Source organism: Ascidiella aspersa, chromosome 8 (genome assembly GCF_963924565.1).
Source record: "Ascidiella aspersa chromosome 8, kaAscAspe10.2, whole genome shotgun sequence".
NCBI classification, from domain to species: Eukaryota; Metazoa; Chordata; class Ascidiacea; order Phlebobranchia; family Ascidiidae; genus Ascidiella; species Ascidiella aspersa.
Genome location: NC_139454.1, coordinates 7,108,073 through 7,126,068, shown reverse-complemented (window position 1 = coordinate 7,126,068; position 17,996 = coordinate 7,108,073). Strand labels below are relative to the sequence as shown.

The following is a 17,996-nucleotide window of genomic DNA, read 5'->3' as shown; positions in this document are numbered from 1 at the left end:
GTTAAAAAAAGGGTACGACTAAGTTTTTAAGCGCCAATTTCACTTAGCAAACCCCAAAACCAAAACAATACGTTTAAACGTTTTCATTTTATAAGTTTTGCTAATTTGACCATAGTAATGATGTCAGTTTGGTATTTCGCATTATTTTTTTCGAAATATTGGGTATCGGTATTCAATATCCCAAGCAATGTGTGTAAGAAAAAAAAATCCTGGTCGTTTTTAAAGTGATGGCGAAGAAAAACTAACCGAAATGATTGAGTCAAGCAATAGAGCAGTGGTCCTTAAACTTTTTGGGCTTGAGAAATAAGAAAATCGAAATACTCGCGGCACACTTCCACATAACAATAATAACATACATGGTAACGTTTTCCAACAAACGCCAAGATGAACATTAAAGATCCTAATATCATTGGTTACCTATGAATAGCGTATATTTAGTCTTGCATGTTGTTTGACTACCGAAAAGTTTGGCGAAATACGAGAAGAGTTAGGCCATATTGCACAGCAGTAAGAAAGGGCGACAGACGATGACTAAAACGATAAGCTAGGACCACTTAGGCGTATGGCGGTAAAGGTCGCGTCCTACGCGCAGGAATGCCTTTGCTGAGTTGGACGACAGTATGAAGACAAAAAAATGGAAAGTCTCGATTAAGCTCAGAACGGCGAAAGGTCGGCGACTTATACAGGAGAAAGGGGACATCAAAAATCGATTACATTTTAACTTACTGAAAAAGAAACTTGGCAGCGGAAAAAAATTCCTGACCCTTTTAAAGCGTTACAAAACAGTACATTAGCTGTTGACAATCAGGTTAGAGTAGCCTTATTTCAGTTTATTTATTTTTTAATAAAACTCAACGCTTAACCTACAGTTCATCAACCGGGACCCACATTCCCATGGGAGTCCACTAGCAGTAAACACTTGAATTACGTCAGTTGAACTTTAATTTGCTTTGTTTTTCATCACTAAAAAAAACTCCTTTATAACGTAAAGTACAATATTTTTTTCTGAAACGGTAGCATTCAGGGTGGTCAGAAGACGTTGGGAACAAATGAAGGGAGACCAACATCCCATGAAAGTTTAACAACCGTTAGCTTAACCCACTGTATGATCTGTAGTGGCGGAAAATGTTACCCTTTACTCGACTCGGCAGATTACTCGTGAAACAATCGTTTGACTGTCGAAAATTCGCCTTTACGATGGCTGCCTTTTGCAGACGACACAGTTTTAAACATATTTGAAAATGACGCCCCTTAAATGGCAAACTCAATGTACAGTATGATTTACATACCAGACGCGATAAATATCTGGGCTGCACTTTAAATTCGTCGACTCGCGGTGTTGCTAAAAATAACAATATCCAATACCCTAAAAAAGGGCAGCAAAATTGGCGGAGTTTCCACAGAAAGTATTACGTAAGCCCCCCAAAAACGAACAGCATTCATATAGAAGTGTCAAATTCCTTCGCGCGTGCCGCGAGAGCATAAACACTGCACAATCCGTTTGCTTTAACTCTAACAGGAGAAACGCCACGCACTTGAAATGGGGTTGTGACGTCATGGGAAACGTCTGCGCGGTTTCGCAGCTCGACGAAAGTTTGCTTACGGGGCGATTTGGAAACTTTAAACAACTGAGCAGTTTATAGGCGAACGCTTGGAAACGACCTTTGTTTATTACATGTTGTTTGAGTTTCCGTTAAAATGATTTCCGCGTTGCGAAAGTATAAGACCGATGTTTGCTATAACACGAAAGCGGAACTAAAAGAGCCGAGCCCACTATGGAAAGTATGGCAAGTGCATTTTATCATGTTGTTTGAGCTTCCGTTAAAATGATTTCCGCGTTGCGAAAGTATAAGACCGATGTTTGCTATAACACGAAAGCGGAACTAAAAAGAGCCGAGCCACTGTGGAAATCATGACAAGTGCATCCGCAATTTTTGTCAACAGACTAAACCTGGACCCCTCAAAAAATTAATCTTAACCCTGATTTCCTGTCCGTTACACTAGCGGGGTACCTTTTTAACCTTAGTTTTTAGATCTGTCATACTTTCCAGTAGGGCCGAAGGTATATTTTTCCCCTTGTTTAGTTTTGCTTACAGCAGGATTGTACAAGCAACTGACCTACTGGCGGCAGACTGCGTTGTTTTCCTAAGTAAGGTCACAGAATTCCCAAACCGATCTGCAAAGATAATTGCGGTTGGCCCGTGGATTAATTTGCATACACGTATGTGGGCCTGTGGTCTGAATCTGGGCACACATATGTTGTTGCACACCCTGGTTTACGGGAACTTTTGTATGTCAAGCCACTGAATTGGTTAAAATGATAGGTGCCGAAGCGTCAATTTTCTGGATTGTGAGTAGTTTATTTAACTTTTGCTTCTTTTGTGGAAGAGCAAAGCGAAATTTTAAAGAAAACGTAACTATTGGGTGTAACAGTACGACGATAAAATGCGCCTTAGCTTATACGCGGGTTAAGAGGCTTGAATGTCAAATTTCGTATTAACAAAGATTAAATGGTACAGCAATTTATGATGACAGTGTAACGTCGTTTATGCGCGTTTCACCAACTTTTCAAAAAATGATTGACTTCTGCAGAGGGTTATAATGGGAGAAAAAATAAACGACAGATTTTTTATTAGTTTCAGCCAAAAGGTCAATTTGAACATTTACCAACCTTTTACCACGATATACACTGCACATTAGTCGAGATAACAGCCATGCAAATAATTGTTTTAAAATGAAGGACATTAAAACTTGGAAGCAGTTATATATATCACGTCATTAATTCTCCATAAAACCACAGGACCACAACATTCGTAAATCTTTTAAGCTTAAGGCGCTTTCAAAATGACAATCAATGTGGAGGAAATGGTTGGCGAAAGACAATATCGTGTGGCAGTGGGCATTTCTTTAAACGGCCAACGAACAATAAGATATGTGATGCATGGCAATTCAAAACACCAACGCTTGTGTTGCGCGAATCAGTAGGCGAGTGTGAATCATGGCGTGTTTTGTGCGTCACAAAAAGAAGGACAAAAGTTCTTTGACATCTTTTGGCAAACAACTCGTTGGGAAGAAGCCTTATACCGACTTAACACAATAGTCGTAAGTTGTTTTAGCACAAAATACGAGATACGCAAAAACCCTTAACTGTGATACTGGTAGTCACCTATAAGGCCAGGTAGTCACCTATAAGATTTCCTTCAATCAAGGTTATCTTTGTAGTGCCATCTTTTGAATCGTCCATTTACACTACACGATCCGTTATGTTGACAACTTTAGGCAACCCGACCTGATAGCATCTTCCTGGCATCGAATTAATCAATGTAAAGAGCTGAGAAATAGTGGAATAGTAGGGCGGGGCATTGTGCGTGGGTTGTCAGCGCCGGCCATTAAAAGCGACGAAACTAAACTTTGCCATCTGATAAGCGACAGAAAGAACGTAGTCTTAAGCTTTTTAATTGACGGTTAAGCGCCTGAATCACACTTCGCGTAAAACGCAGGAACTCGTCATTTAGGGATAAGAAAGCCAAGGGCGCCGGGTATATTCTTGGAAGTAACGTACACACTCTAAAACCATCAAACCATTACAAGTTTACAAGTTTGCAACAACTGCCTTTTACCTTTAGATCCGAAAAGTGTGCAAGTAATACCATTACAAATAATCCCTTAAAATTGTCTTTAGATCTGAAAAGGGTGTAAGTAATATAGAACACTTTGTATATCGCATGGCTGGGGTAAGGCAGAAACAAATTGGTATAGTTCGCTCATCTTTATTGTTCATTCGGAAATAAAAAAGTTGCGACTTTAAAGCGTTTCAACCACATTTCTGAAGCAGCGATTTTTTAGCACCAATCCTTAAGGGAAGATGTAGACTTGTCAAATAAGCTATTGCGCAAAAACCGCGTGACGAACCGGAGATATGTTTGCTTAACTGGTCGTCATGTGATGGTCAATATTGACCTATGGGAAGTGACTTTTGGGGGTTTAGGGTTTTCGGCAACAAATTATGACACGTTTTTTTTTTTTATAATCGGAAGAGTTTGCCAATTTTGATAGTTTAACGTTTTTTTTTATGACAACTACCTTATGAGAAAAAGTCTATCTAACAGTTTGTTTGCTAGATGTTGCGTTTTTTTGTTATTGTTTAGTTGAGTTATAATGCTCATAATCGGAAGAGTTTGCCAATTTTGATAGTTTAACGTTTAATTTTTATGATAACTATCTTATGAGAAAAAGTCTATCTAACAGTTTGTTTGCTAGATGTTGCGTTTTTTTGTTATTGTTTAGTTGAGTTATAATGCTCATAATCGGAAGAGTTTGCCAATTTTGATAGTTTAACGTTTAATTTTTATGATAACTATCTTATGAGAAAAGTCTATCTAAGAACCATCAACGGAAAAAACAATACAATCGAGATATGCGTGTAGCTTAAATGCCAAAATTGTATGCACTTCGTATTTCAAAATCACTAAATTTCAAGCCACATATTTCAAAGGGAAAATACCGAAACCACGCTGTATTGCAAGGGAATAGATAACTTAGCAAATATATATTAAAATGTAAACCTATTAAATTAAATTAAGTCCCCAAACTGCAGTTATTGCGGACCTTGTATCCAGCAGACTATTGACCTCGATTGGTTAAGCGGTTTATGGTCACCGTAAAACCGCAAGACCAGTTTGCAAAACCAATTCAAAATAACCTAAAAAAATTGGAGCCGAAAATCTCAATTACGCCATGTAAGCTGTCATAGCGTTGTAAAAAGGCACAAAAGAAAGGGCGTGTAATCTGGTTAATATGGGAGGCTTCGTTCGAGCCAGTATCGATTCTTCGAGGGTGTCATAAATTGGGGAGCGCCAGTTTAACTCGACAAATAAGCGATCGCGAAGACAGAGGGAGTCGTTGAAATCAGGCCAACGCGGCTGGGAGTTGCAAACGCGATTCCCACCATTGTCCGACGCTGCAGGAAGGCGCTGGCCAAATAAGACTTACTGGCGTGTAATTGATAAGCCGACCAGTTTTGGCGACCACAAATTCTTGCTTTGGCCCTGCACGCGAATTCACAACCACCAACTTGCTCAGTGTGAGTTATCTGCAGAGGACGAAATGCTAGGCACAGCGTCGCGCGCGAACGACGCACATTTCGAGCTCTGCTCTGAAAACACGCGAAAATGCATGTATCAATGCACGGCAAATGTATTTCGGAAGATAAGGACTTGTATTTGCATGTAACCGCACCCAGGCATGACGAGTTATTTGCCCGCAAACGAACGAGCCAGCTCGATTTGTTTTACAAAAACACCTTTTCCATCTTAAAAAAGAAGAACAAAGCCAAAAAGGTCAAGTGGATCGACATCATCTTGATTAAGAAGTTTCGATGCGAGCTTGTATTATCTTCAGTTAATGAGACCGAAAAGTAAATCAAAGCATCACATTAAAAATGTGGGACGCAATTGTTACCATTCTGAAAAACACCGTGGGGTTGATTAAACAGCGAACAATCGAAAATGTAAGCCAACTGAGACGCATTTCCTAGGCTTAATTTGGTTTAGGTATAATCTAAAACGCAACATGTCTATAATTGCGGGTGTCCAAGCAGTTTCACAGATGGTTAAAGTGACATAGGCAATACATTAACAAATTAGGCGTGAATAATAAATCTTCCAAGAAAGAAAAACGAAAAAAGAAAAAAAAAACACATTTCGTTTATCTTTGTGAAGGAAATAAAACTGTTCCGTGAAACACTGGGCGTTATGCATAAACTGGGCGTGAGATAATAATCTAAAAGCGTGGTTTTACAGACATTTTGGCAAATTGAAAAAAACGATGAAGTGACCGCCCAAGCTACGATACAAACCTTGAATGAAAAACGAAAAGCACTTGCCTTTTATTTTTTACATAAAGCTAAAGCACTCATGAAGTGTGAGCAATATTTTACGGTTCCCAAGACAAATTTGGTGAATAAATTTTACTGCCTAATACAAATAAACTAAAACTAAACATAAAAAACGTTTCTGTTTAAATTATAGTTCGTAAAATAGTAAAACGCAGTTGGTATCTTCCCCTTCAAAAATGTGTTAAAAGTGGTCCTCAAAAAATGAGTTAGTTTGCTTAAAAAAGGATTGGTTGGAATACTTCGATTTGAAAATTTTACTGGCTAATGGCGTGGACTTGATGCCGTCCACGGCCAAACCTAAATAAAACCAACCACGAACCAGTGCCAAGAGAAGCAAATACAACGTAAAAGCTGTTCTATCGCTCCGTTCAGCTGATCCTAATTGCGTTTGCTCGATCAGCAGCCGGTGCCATCGTCGATACTAATTTGCTTAGGTTTCTCCTGGTGACTGGTCGGTTGTAGAAAAACAGCGCGGTCGTCTCATAACACTAAGTTACTCCATACAAATAAATCAGCTAGAAAGCAGTGTTGTAATGACTTAAGTTAATGATTGACTTGACTAAGTGCCATTAAATCATTGTTTTCGAATGACTTGACTTGACCTTGGGAGAAATAACTTGTCCTTGGGAGAAAAGACTTGGGTTGAAACGAAATTCTTTATTAAGCATTGTTTAATTTTTATGACAAGGACTTGAAATTACCTTGCTCTTAATTTGACTTGACTTAGACTTAACTTGGACTCAAGATCTTTCACAAATAACTGACTGGGACTGACGTCATTTCAAAATGACTTGTTCACAACCTTGCTCAAAACGCAGTTAACGTGTCTTTTTGGAACAAAAACTGCCTCCTTACTTAAGGCTCACATTTTTGTAATCGAAAAACAAATTCATAATATGATTTCTTACAAGGTGTCTGTAAAGATGAAAACTGGCGAAGTCACATCATATAAATTGGCAGGAGAAGAAACCAAGAGAGTCTTGTGGAAGGATTTTAGTATGTATTATTCGGTATTCTGCTGGGGAAAACACTGCGGTAACTTTCGTCACTTTGTTGCTCTAGAAACTTGCCGTGCAGATTTGGATGTTACTTGGTATTGCGTCATTTTGAAGCGAAGTAAAAGGTCAGCATATGGAATGGTTTGATAGTATCAATACGCAAATTTACATAAGCACCCAACTGAAAATTAAACTTAAGAAAACTTTAAGGCCTTCAAATTCTGTTCCGTAAAGATAAGGTCCTTATCTCAAAAAACAATTAATTTCCGCTCATTTTCACGGTTAAAGACCAATCAAGGTGTAATCAACACCCTCTTATCAGCATAATCGCGTATTTTAGTTGGTATCTTTTTTTAATGATTCAAGATAAAACCTCATTTTTATAGATGACGCATAATTTGTCAGGCCACAAACTAAAAAAGCACCGTTGTATTCACAACAGAAAGTCTAGGGCCGATCAATTAAATAACTCGACGAGCTTATTATGCCAACGGTATCCGGAATTCTCTGGGAATCCCCCGACAAAACAAAACAGGGAAAGCGTCGAGACGAACTTGGGCAGATAAATGCTGGCTTAAGGAAGACGTGTTTAGATAAGGATTTGTATGGCTTACCGTTTGTCGTTCGATCGAGGAAAGTAACTGCGAAATCAACTTCAACTCGCTTTTTATAATGTGTAGGGTTTCTTTGTTATTGCATTTGGATTTGCTTGTATTATATTTGTGTTGTTTGCCTTAGTATTGCGGTACTTTTATTTTTTGGGGATTTCGGTGAATGTTTAGTCGATTCACTCGATTAATCATCATACTAGGTTATTTGGAGTTTATCATTTCTCTAGTTGTGTTGCTTTTGTGGAATAAACAGTGTTGCCGACCAACAGGCGGGGAAACCACACAACCAAACGTTTGCCGTGCAATAGCGACCTACACAAAACACTTGTTGATCGATTTTTGTCAACAGACCAACACAATCTGAAACGCTGTTTTCTCTAAAACGAGCGAAGCAATTTTGTAAGCCCGGTAAGCACTAGACATGTACCACGCTTTAAAACAGTGATTCCCAAACTGTGTGGCGAAAGCTTTTTGTAATTTAGAAAAATAAGTTATTTGTATTACCAATGGGCATACACGCAAGCATTTAAGACTTAACTACGCACTATCCATTACAAATTATTAATATTGATACATATAGGCCTACATATAGTTTGTCGTGTGGTAAGGGCGATTGTGAAATTACTCTTTTGTTGTTCTGTTAAAAAGTGTGCCGCGAAATTGTTAAGATTTGTTTAGTGTGCCGCGAGCCAAAAAAGTTTGGGAACCACTGCTTTAAAAGGTGATATGAGTCGATTTCTTGGTCAAAGTTTGGTTGTTGAACTTTTAAAAACTCCGCGCCCTAACAAAAGTGCGGAAAAACGCGTGTTTCCTTGTGCTATATACAATCTGACGGATACATTCGAAAACAGGCCGACAAAACTTTGCGCTAATGGCCACACACAAGCACCAGCCTTGTCCACGACTCCTTGTTCACCGCATTTAATCCACGCCCGTGGCTTTCGCGGTAAACTCAAGTTCGACTTGACGAAAAGCAATACGTGAGCCGTCGGCGAAGGTGCGTCTTGCAGACGAGACCACTTCCGGCCAACCATAAGCCGAGCCTAGGCGGGTTCGCATCACGATTTGCGGCAGGCGGGATTTAGAGAGAACGCCGCTTAACCTTGCAGGACGCATTTCGATTCGCGCTTGCCGCAAGTAATAAACCCTGGAGACGAGATTTCGATTAAATTGTGCGGCTCGCTGCTTCGCTTGGTCAAAAATCGACTTATGCCGATAAATGCCAAATCTTCAAGGGTAGAGCCAATAGTCAACCGGTTGGTGTGCTGCTCAGCGTGTACAAAGCTTTTGTGATATAGTCTAATTTCTAGTTAATCCGGCATGTTGTTCTTGAAACCTATTTTTCTGGGTCGATTTATTAGTGCAGGTAAATCAAAACTGATCTTTATTTGTAAGGTGAATCCAACTGACAAAAACTGGTGTAAGTTAAAAACAGTTGGGCGCGATAATTGTCTCAAAAGTTGAGCGCGCCAAACATATTTAACGTTAATAGAGGCAAGTTTATTGAGTTTTACGTGGATTATGGCTTACGGTCGGAATACCTTGCTTTACCTCGCGTTTATTCTACTAAAGATTAGACAGGCAGCTATGGAAAACACTAGTAAAAAAGTTCGTTTACACCGCGGCACATTTAACTTGATCTGGCGAAGCACCCACGGTGCTACGGCCAATTGGTTCGGGTCAGGCAAACTTTAATGGCGAAAGATCGGCCTTTGGTCAATTACGAAGGGTGAGCGCCACTACAAAGGACCTACGTTTTAAACGGGCGTTGTGTAAATACGAGTACCAGACAAGGCGGGTTAACGCTCCAGCGGGGCCCAATGGCGCAAGGTAAAAAGACAAGGAAATGTCGGGCGTTAAAAGCGACCGCTGACGGCCGACAACGCTTTGCTTGGACTTTGACAAAAAGGACGGAGTTCAGAGCAGGCGCTGGCCCGACAATATTTGGATTCGACTTACGCCCTGGCGAAGCACGTAAGTTCACTGTTTGCAGGCACATACACACACTTAAAGTCACAAAAAAGTTCTGCGCAAGAGGCATTGGTCTTTAGCCTTGCAATATCACACGAATTTTGCAGGACCCAGCTGTGAGGTTTTGTACAAGGTACAAAGAAGCTAAGCAAATATTTGGTTTAAATAGAGATCAACCCATATCACTTTTTTGGACTGATACCGATACCCGATTTTTTACAATTTTGTCGACCCACCCGATATGAAGTTGTTTGTTGTACAGGAAAAATTATATCATATTTTCAAACTATAATATCGGCCAAAGTATAGGCCTACATTTACTGGTATCGCCGATATTGTTGGTAAACTGTTATATCAATATCACTCTATCTCTGGTTTAAAATTTTCCAGGAATATGACACCAAACACAAAAATTTAGAAGTTGCAAAATTTATAACTTACAATGGCTGCATATATTTTATTCAAATTCGCCTGTTGATTGAAATATCCAATTGTTAATATTTATACAACTGTACAACATAGCCAACTTATTTGTTAGTTTGGCAATTTGAACTGTAGGATATTTGTGAGAAATTAGTCACTACCCCTTCTGGGATACACCAAACATAAAGCTTTACACGCAGTAAACCAAAGGGAAGTGGGTAAATGGGGTATTCAATTTCATGTTTCCGAGTGCCCAAAAGGAGAGCGGACCTTTGTGGGGTATTGGCTGACAACTTAGAAATGTTCCTCAAGGGTCAGAGCTCAGAGGTATTGGACCACAGATTAAAGCACTACTCAGTTAACATTTTAATCATAAAAACTAAAACAGTGACCAAGGCAAACAAATCGACAAAGCGTACCATTGTTGATGGCAATTTGAAGATATTCCAAGCACTCAGCATATGATTTTATTACATCACAAATTCAGGTGCCAATTAAGTCTCTGTTATACACACAAAAACATCAATTTTCTGCCGTAGTCCGAAATAGACGGGTTAAATAACACACCAATCCACCAAACGAAAACAACAGTGCTTGGATCAGACATGTGTACACCACATGAATACTACCAATCAGGTTAAACAAGCTGAAAAAACTGGAAGGCATAGGTTTGTGTATCTAACAGTCACCCATGTTCTTTTGAATAGAACATTTTACACAAACATGCAATATGTATTTGGTTTATGATTTACAACTTGACCAATTAGGTACACAGAAACTGTATGCATATCCAAAGTCTAACAGCCAAGCAACAATGCTTTTATTAGGGGGCCTTGTCAATTATTATTTATGTGTAAGCACTTGCAAAAAAGCACTGCTGAAACATTTCGCACAACACTAACCCTTGATTGACTAAAAATATACTTAAAAACTTACTTGTCATATTCTTCATTGTCAGTGGAACACCTGACATCACTGAAGCTTTGCCACTGCTTTCCGTGCTTACAAGTGGTAAGCATGATGATGTCATCACCGTTGTGAATGTGGAAAAGCATGTTCCTTGTGCTGGACCCAATGCCATATGTGTAGCTATGAAATGCATTTTTAACGTTAAACTGCCTTGCACTTAAATGTCACCATCAGGCAATGTTTTTTAGGTCACAAAATGTTAATTTTTAAGCAAGGAATTGTTTAGAAACTTATGTAGGTCGCAAGTTTGAATACAGTTTCGAGATAAAGTCCTAAATTTTATGTTGCAAACAGACAACATTATCACTTGAAATATGTACTGATGATCCTAATTGAGATCTGATAATAAAATAAATTTAGGTATACCAACCAGAATTTTATTTAAAATACTGAACTTGAAATACTTATGTTACTGTAAGATAGAAAGATGTACAAGGTAGACAAAAAATTTATTTGAAATCCTAGTAGGTTTTACAGATCCATTTTATAAAACCGTATCTTACCGCTTTCCTTTAAAACTTAATAAATATTTCCTTCTTGGGGGGAAGTAGTTAGAAAGAAGAGTACCACTTGGCCCATGCATAGCAAAATGGGATTTACCAAACAGTGGCAGTGAAATGTCAAAACCAGGACGGTAATAATTGTCACTGAAGCTGGCCTTAGCCAAAATCGCCTCTCCAGTGTCAAATCCGACATCTTCCAAATAGTCTGGCCAAGTGCCGGAAAACAACGTAAATATGACATGGTTTTTGCCATTGTTCCAGTACTTAAGACTGGCCATTTTTGCAGTCATGCCGTGCACATAGGCAGGTGATATTTTGTCTCTGTCTAGCGTGTCATACGAAGTCACAAACAAGCAGGCCTGATCGGGATTGTCCGTGTAGTAAACGGAGGAGCGCAAGTTAAGTAAAATGCTATTGTAGTTCTGGGAGACCTTTTCGCCTGTGTCTGGATAGACGTAAACCTTAAAGCCGTTCTTTTGGCAGCGCTTGAAGTCGAAGCAAGTCTCCATCCGGCATTTGCGGTGTTTGTAGACCCGCTTTCTTGTCTCGCTCTTTTCACCTGGCGTCTTGTCCGAGTCGTCCTCGCCTCCATCATAATAATCCTCTCCAAAGGATGCAAGACTCCGCAGAATGTTGCCTGACAGCACAGGTTTATCTTCGTGTTTTGGCTCCCCACCGACATTTTCTGACTGCCTCGTTTCAACGCTGAGGGCATGGTTCGAAAACGACCATTTGATTCCATTATAGAAGATCGCCACTAGCAGAATTGAAAGTAATAGAACAGCATATCTTTTCTTTGCATTCATCTATGACGATATGGCGAAGAAAAACAAATCATGCGCTCTCTTTAGGGTCTCACACATTCAGAATTAAGAAGTTTTTATAACCAACGTCCTATTTTCTTTACAGTGTGAAAACAAATAAGTTGCATTGGGAAATGTATGCGTGGTTATAAAACATCAAGACATAACAAACAACCCAATAACTTAACAATGTATGGCGCTCGTCTAGAATCCTACAAATTTTTTTACTATAACAAAACGAGTTGTCAGAAATAAAATTACAAGAAATAAAACTGGGAGAATAAATATAATAATAACGCTTGACCTACCCAAACACTAACCCGCACCCTAAACCCAAATAAAGTTAGCAATTTTAACTACCATGGACTAAATGTGGTAAGATTCTAAACCAGCGCCTAATGGCAATGTACTCTAGTTTTGTAGGTTCTTTTTTGTTCTGCTTACAACATAGTGAAAGTACCTAAACTAGATTCTATTATTACTCCTTGGATATATAATTTAACTGCGAAGACTAGTCTAAACTAAGGAGTTGTTAATAACTCTGTTCTGTTCATGCCATATTTCAGAAACAGTAATTGTCTATGACAGTACCCAACGAAAACGTCTTTCGTTTTATTACCAATGTGCAAACAAATCATATTAAAGGCTTGATGGGTTTCCCAGCTTGTGTTTAAATATTTTAACAGACAGAAATTTTACTCTGTTTTCTCGTCAACAACGCTACACATCAACGCCTGTTTATATGACAAATGGAATCAAGATTGATTTCTTAAAAGAGAATCCAAATGTCTTGAGAAAGAACAATTTCACGCACCAGTGGACAGCACTTGTTTACGAATTTTATTTTCTTGTAGTTGCTGACAAATTAAAGAGACTGTTAAAATTAAATTGCGAAATCTACAGAGGTTTAACTATGACTTTAAAAATGGCCCGATCTACAATTGCTGGCAGAACAACCCATTATTAAATAAATTTGCGAAATTCGGTAGCGTACGGTAACAATAAGTGTGTCAATGTAATATGTTAAAAATGTTTTAAGGTGCTGTTATTTAATGTTAAGCTTTATTTAGATATAATATTTCAGTTAGCTATGGTGATTGTTCAGTTGTTCAATTTAATCTCCCTGGAATAACTCTAAATAGGCACAGTTCTGGTCGACTAAGTCGAAATATTATAGGACAATTTTTCAACATATAGGCCTAATCGATACAAGAAAAGGTAATATGATAGCAATTGAAAATTGAAACTGGAACAATAAAAAATAAAGATCCTATGGCAGTGCTTTTCAACCTTTTTGCTGGAGTGTAACCCTATGGAAACATTTCACTGACAGTGCAATAATTCCGCTGACTCGATGAACCCCAGTGTAATAAACACACCTCAATTAGCTATACAATTTAGAAATTGCGGAACCCCTGGCCTATACTAGTGGAACCCTTCGGTTCCGCGGAACCCTGGTTGAAAACCATTGTGAGTGGTATACCATATGTCCTATCAGACAGATAGAAAAATTTTCAATGTTTAAATTTTAAATCAGAACTTAACCTATAAATCAGTCGAGAAACACGTTTATGTGTGGCAGCGTCTCAATCTTTGCAATATGTAAAATTACATTCGCAGCACATCGTTTTGTTGCGATTTTCTTGTCCAATTTGGGTGCAACCTTTGCATCTTCACCAAGTTTTTCCTCTTCAGGAAGATGAGTTCCAAACGTTTTAAGTCGCTGTGAATCACCAATTTGTTGACAGCAGCAAATATCACCAATCAACAAAGGAACATTTTTCACCATTTAGTAGATTTTCGATCAAGATCATACATACCTGCAAGTTGGTAAGCACGATTAACACCTCTCGTGACCTAAGTACAGAGGTCAACTGCTTCGGAACGCTTAACAATTTTTGTAGATCCTTATCTTTTTTTTCCTTTACAATCCCTACAGTGTCCGTATGACAGTTACTCAGCAACATTGCTTTCTTTGTGTCTAGCCACCGTGCTGTTAGAGTTCCATTTAAATTGCTTTTAAAGTCTTTAAAGGTTCATCCCGTTTCAGTTTGTTTGCAGGCGCAGGTAGGTTTTCCCTTGATCTCATACAGGTTCCTCTGCTGAAAACGGTATGGTATTCATGGGAAATAGAGAAGTAAATATCGAATGCCAGGGTAACATATTTTTCTTTTATTGTTGATGAGAGTTTGGTGACCACTCTTTCGCCAAGTGTACCAGTGGTTGGTTTAGTTTAGTTTCTTCTGTATACATCATCTCATAGGTAGGTTATATCCAGTTTGCGGATCACCACGCATCCACGATTTTATTCCACATTTGATTACCCTCAGTGGAAGATATTGTTTAAAAGAGCATCTTTCTTTGAACTTGTCATGGACTCGTCCGTGCTTAGAAAGGGACTGTTCTGTTTGTATTTTTGCAATGTGTATTTTATAAAGGAAGCTATTTCTTCAATATAGTAAAGTTTTTGAACTGGGGTAGAACTTGGACATGATTACTTGGACATGATTAATTTTAATCGATCTCTAAACAAATACTTGGGGAATTGTTCGGGGTAATATTTTTCTTTATACTTTGTGCAACAATTTTGAGCCTGTCGTTGGTGTAATGTGCTATAAGGATAAACAAACCCTATTCGGAGACACCTTTAAAAATATGTCAATTGTAGTGCAATTCCAGGAAGGTCGGGGTGATTGGATGTCTCTCTAGAGTCTATAGATTCATAAGAAAATCATGCGTGGCAGAAAGCCGTTTAAAGCCATAAAACCTAGCTTTAAAATTTCATTACTTTTTCTAGGTCGATCATATTATTAACATCATTATATGGGCCGAAAATTTATTTTCGGGACATGTCTTGTTTTTGTTTCAGACCGATTTTTGTCCGAAGCTTTATAGAAAAAGTATACATCGTAGAACTTTCAAATTTTCAGACATGGCGTAGAGTGGTATGAAGGTGCAATGTCGAGGTTTATGAGGCTGTACCCCTAGGTGCCTTTGACTGGGGGGGGGGGGGGCAAAAACCTGAAATATTGCGTTTAAGCTCTCTGTAGCTAACGACTGCTATCTAGCAGCAGAAAAACTTTCATACAGAATTCGTTCATATCCGCTTGCTTTGTCCACCTCGTGAAGTGACGAAGCGACTTCACGCCTGCTGCGCTTTATTGTTCCACGCGTAAGACTTTCATTGCGACTCGTCCAAAAATGGGCGCGTGCGAACTGCATTTTAAAAAGAGGCTTCTCTTTAGTAAAATTACAAAATGCTCTTAAGAAGCAACATATTTTACCGCCGCAAATTTAAATGCGATATCTGGTGGCAATATACACCTCTCTCTCTTTGCACCCGCATGTTACCAATCCAACATATCAACACCAGGCCTACACAACTTGAAATTGTGTATTGATATGTTGAAATCGAGTAACATACTATACAGGTGCAACTATCAAATATTCTCCAAATACGTTTTTTTCAAATATTCTTCAAATCGTATTTCATTTTATTGTCGCGGTAATACACAAAGAGGTAAGGCCGTGAATAAACATTCACCCACCGTGCAATCAACGCAGGGAAGCATTGTGAGCAGGGATGTTCAAAGCAGAGTATGGGCGACACATTTATAATACTTCTTTAAATGCGGCGTCAGCGTTTTTTCGGGCGACCAATTACTTCGCGATAAGCTTCGCCTAATAATCAAGTGTCAATAGGGTGTTATTGGGCGAGCGAGCGTCTAGCGCAGTGGTTCCCAACATTTTTGTTGTCGCGACCCCTTTCCAGTTTTCGAAACTTACGCGAACCCTCAATTTTGAATTAATGATACATTGACCTAAGTAAATTAGAGTCACATTTAAATTGGTAAAACGATCACATTTCTCGACCGATTGTCGTAAATTTGGTTAAACTATACGGATTAACTAAAAAAGTATATGTACTTTACGGTTTAAGCCTGCAATCGCCGCATTAAGATTTTTATTCGATAACACTATTTGACTAAACTTCAGTTTAATCGTTAATGTGATGTAATAATCATTATTGTGATGTATTAAATATGGTTCTTGTCACAAAGGTTAGTAGTTTTTTGCCTGTGATTTCTGTCTTTAATGAGTCTGAAGATAAACAATTGCAACTTGAATTATAGGTTTAAGTTTTCACTTTAAGTTCTTTAGTAAACTTAAGTGTGTACCTTTGATTGATACCGGGAACTCAATAGCAAGCCTACATTGTTAAAATAAAATTCTATCTCGCAACTTTCTTCCTGGCAGCTCACTGTTTGAACGTTTACTATCATTACAAGTTAATTTTTTAAGCTAATTAATTCGCAGTCTTCGCGACCCCCAGAGAAAAGGCAAACGACCCACCCGGGGGTCGCGACCCCCAGGTTGAAAACCACTGGTCTAGCGCAAGGATACAAGGGCCGCAACAACAAACTGCTAAAGTTTAATGCATTTTTAGCGACGACCTTACAAAGGTTCGTCATAACATGGCGTCATACAAACATAAATATTAATATCACTGCGTTTATTTGATTTAAATTGTTTTTTTTTACCGAGTAAAAGTTGGCAAAAGTATAGCAAACCATAGGCGTCAAACCATTTAAAGTCTTTAAGAGAATGATAATATTTACTTTTTGTAAATGTTAGGTGGCCAAAATGTAATAACATGGCCGTAAGCATTATCTATACGTAAGCGAAATTTATCAACATTATTTGGACCCCCTTTGCATCAAAGCCAAAATTAAGTGGAGAAAATTTTGGCCCATATCTGTTTTTGCTTGCAGAAACAAGTTAAGGAAAATAAAAAACAAAAAATAAAATATAATATTTATAATATAAAATATACAATACAAAAAAAAAATAAAAAATTAAGGACGTTCTAATAAACGTAATTTTCTAACACCTGAGGTTACCGTTTGATGCAGTGCACGAATATGCAAGGAAGGAACGGCGTCCGGATAGTTACTGCTTACTTTTACCACTTGTTGTAATACGCATTAAAATGTTTACTGCATATTGAGTTACTATTAAGTCACTATACGATGTGTAAACTTGTCAGACAGTTTTAAACACAAGTGTAAAATGAGACGTTATAAACAGCCAAACTGAGGAAGCTTTCGACTAGTACATATCAATATAGGAGTGTGAAAGATATGAAAGAATTTATCTATAAAATTCTGCAATGTAGAACGACCGTGGTCTAATATGACGTTTATATCAATACGCCATAAGCTACAGTGGTGTTGATTTTATACTTCTATGTTTTTCCATCTGCTTCGCACGGGCGACCTTACAAGACTTTACTTCCTTTCACGTTCAGTTTATTATGAGGAATTTGAATCAATTTTCGGACTATATTATATTTCATGATACAGATTAAGATGGCGCTAGTACAACGAAGTCTTGCGTCGCGCCAATCAAAGTACGAGATGAAAAATAAGGCCGTTGAATGATCCACGTTTAACTTTTCCGGTAAACACATAGATACGTGCAATTGTGCTTGGTGCAGCTAACCACTAACGTCACGTTTTCTATGCGTCAACGTGCAACTCGAAACCACAACACAATTTTATGTTTGCAAAATTGCCAGCCTATATTCAAACTTAGCCATATAGTGGGTAGCTTTAATCGATTTAGTTTTTTATGCCTTATGCCGCAGGAAATTACGAAGAAAATGTTTTCGTTCATGAGTTTAGTTCAATTAAATATGGTTTTCTGTTTCAGTGTGACTACCAAGGGTAAAATAAATAATAATAACAACAATCAAAGTGCAAGAATAAACGATCAATATTTTAGTTTTCAGCAACAGGCCTATTCTACAACATGCTCGATTT

General features: G+C 38.3%; 1 protein-coding gene across 1 annotated transcript in view; it reads right to left on the bottom strand.

The window, feature by feature from the left end:
• Window positions 1-12,267, bottom strand: part of LOC146135583 (exostosin-1-like) — a 54,326-nt gene extending 42,059 nt beyond the window's left edge. The window contains exons 1-2 of the mRNA XM_083395899.1: window positions 11,372-12,267; window positions 10,836-10,988 (exon numbers count right to left, since the gene is read on the bottom strand). Of these exons, the coding sequence (XP_083252025.1) occupies window positions 10,836-10,988; window positions 11,372-12,177 (959 nt within the window). The 5' untranslated portion in view covers window positions 12,178-12,267. The remainder of the gene's footprint in view (window positions 1-10,835; window positions 10,989-11,371) is intronic.
• Window positions 12,268-17,996: the final 5,729 nt, after the last annotated feature.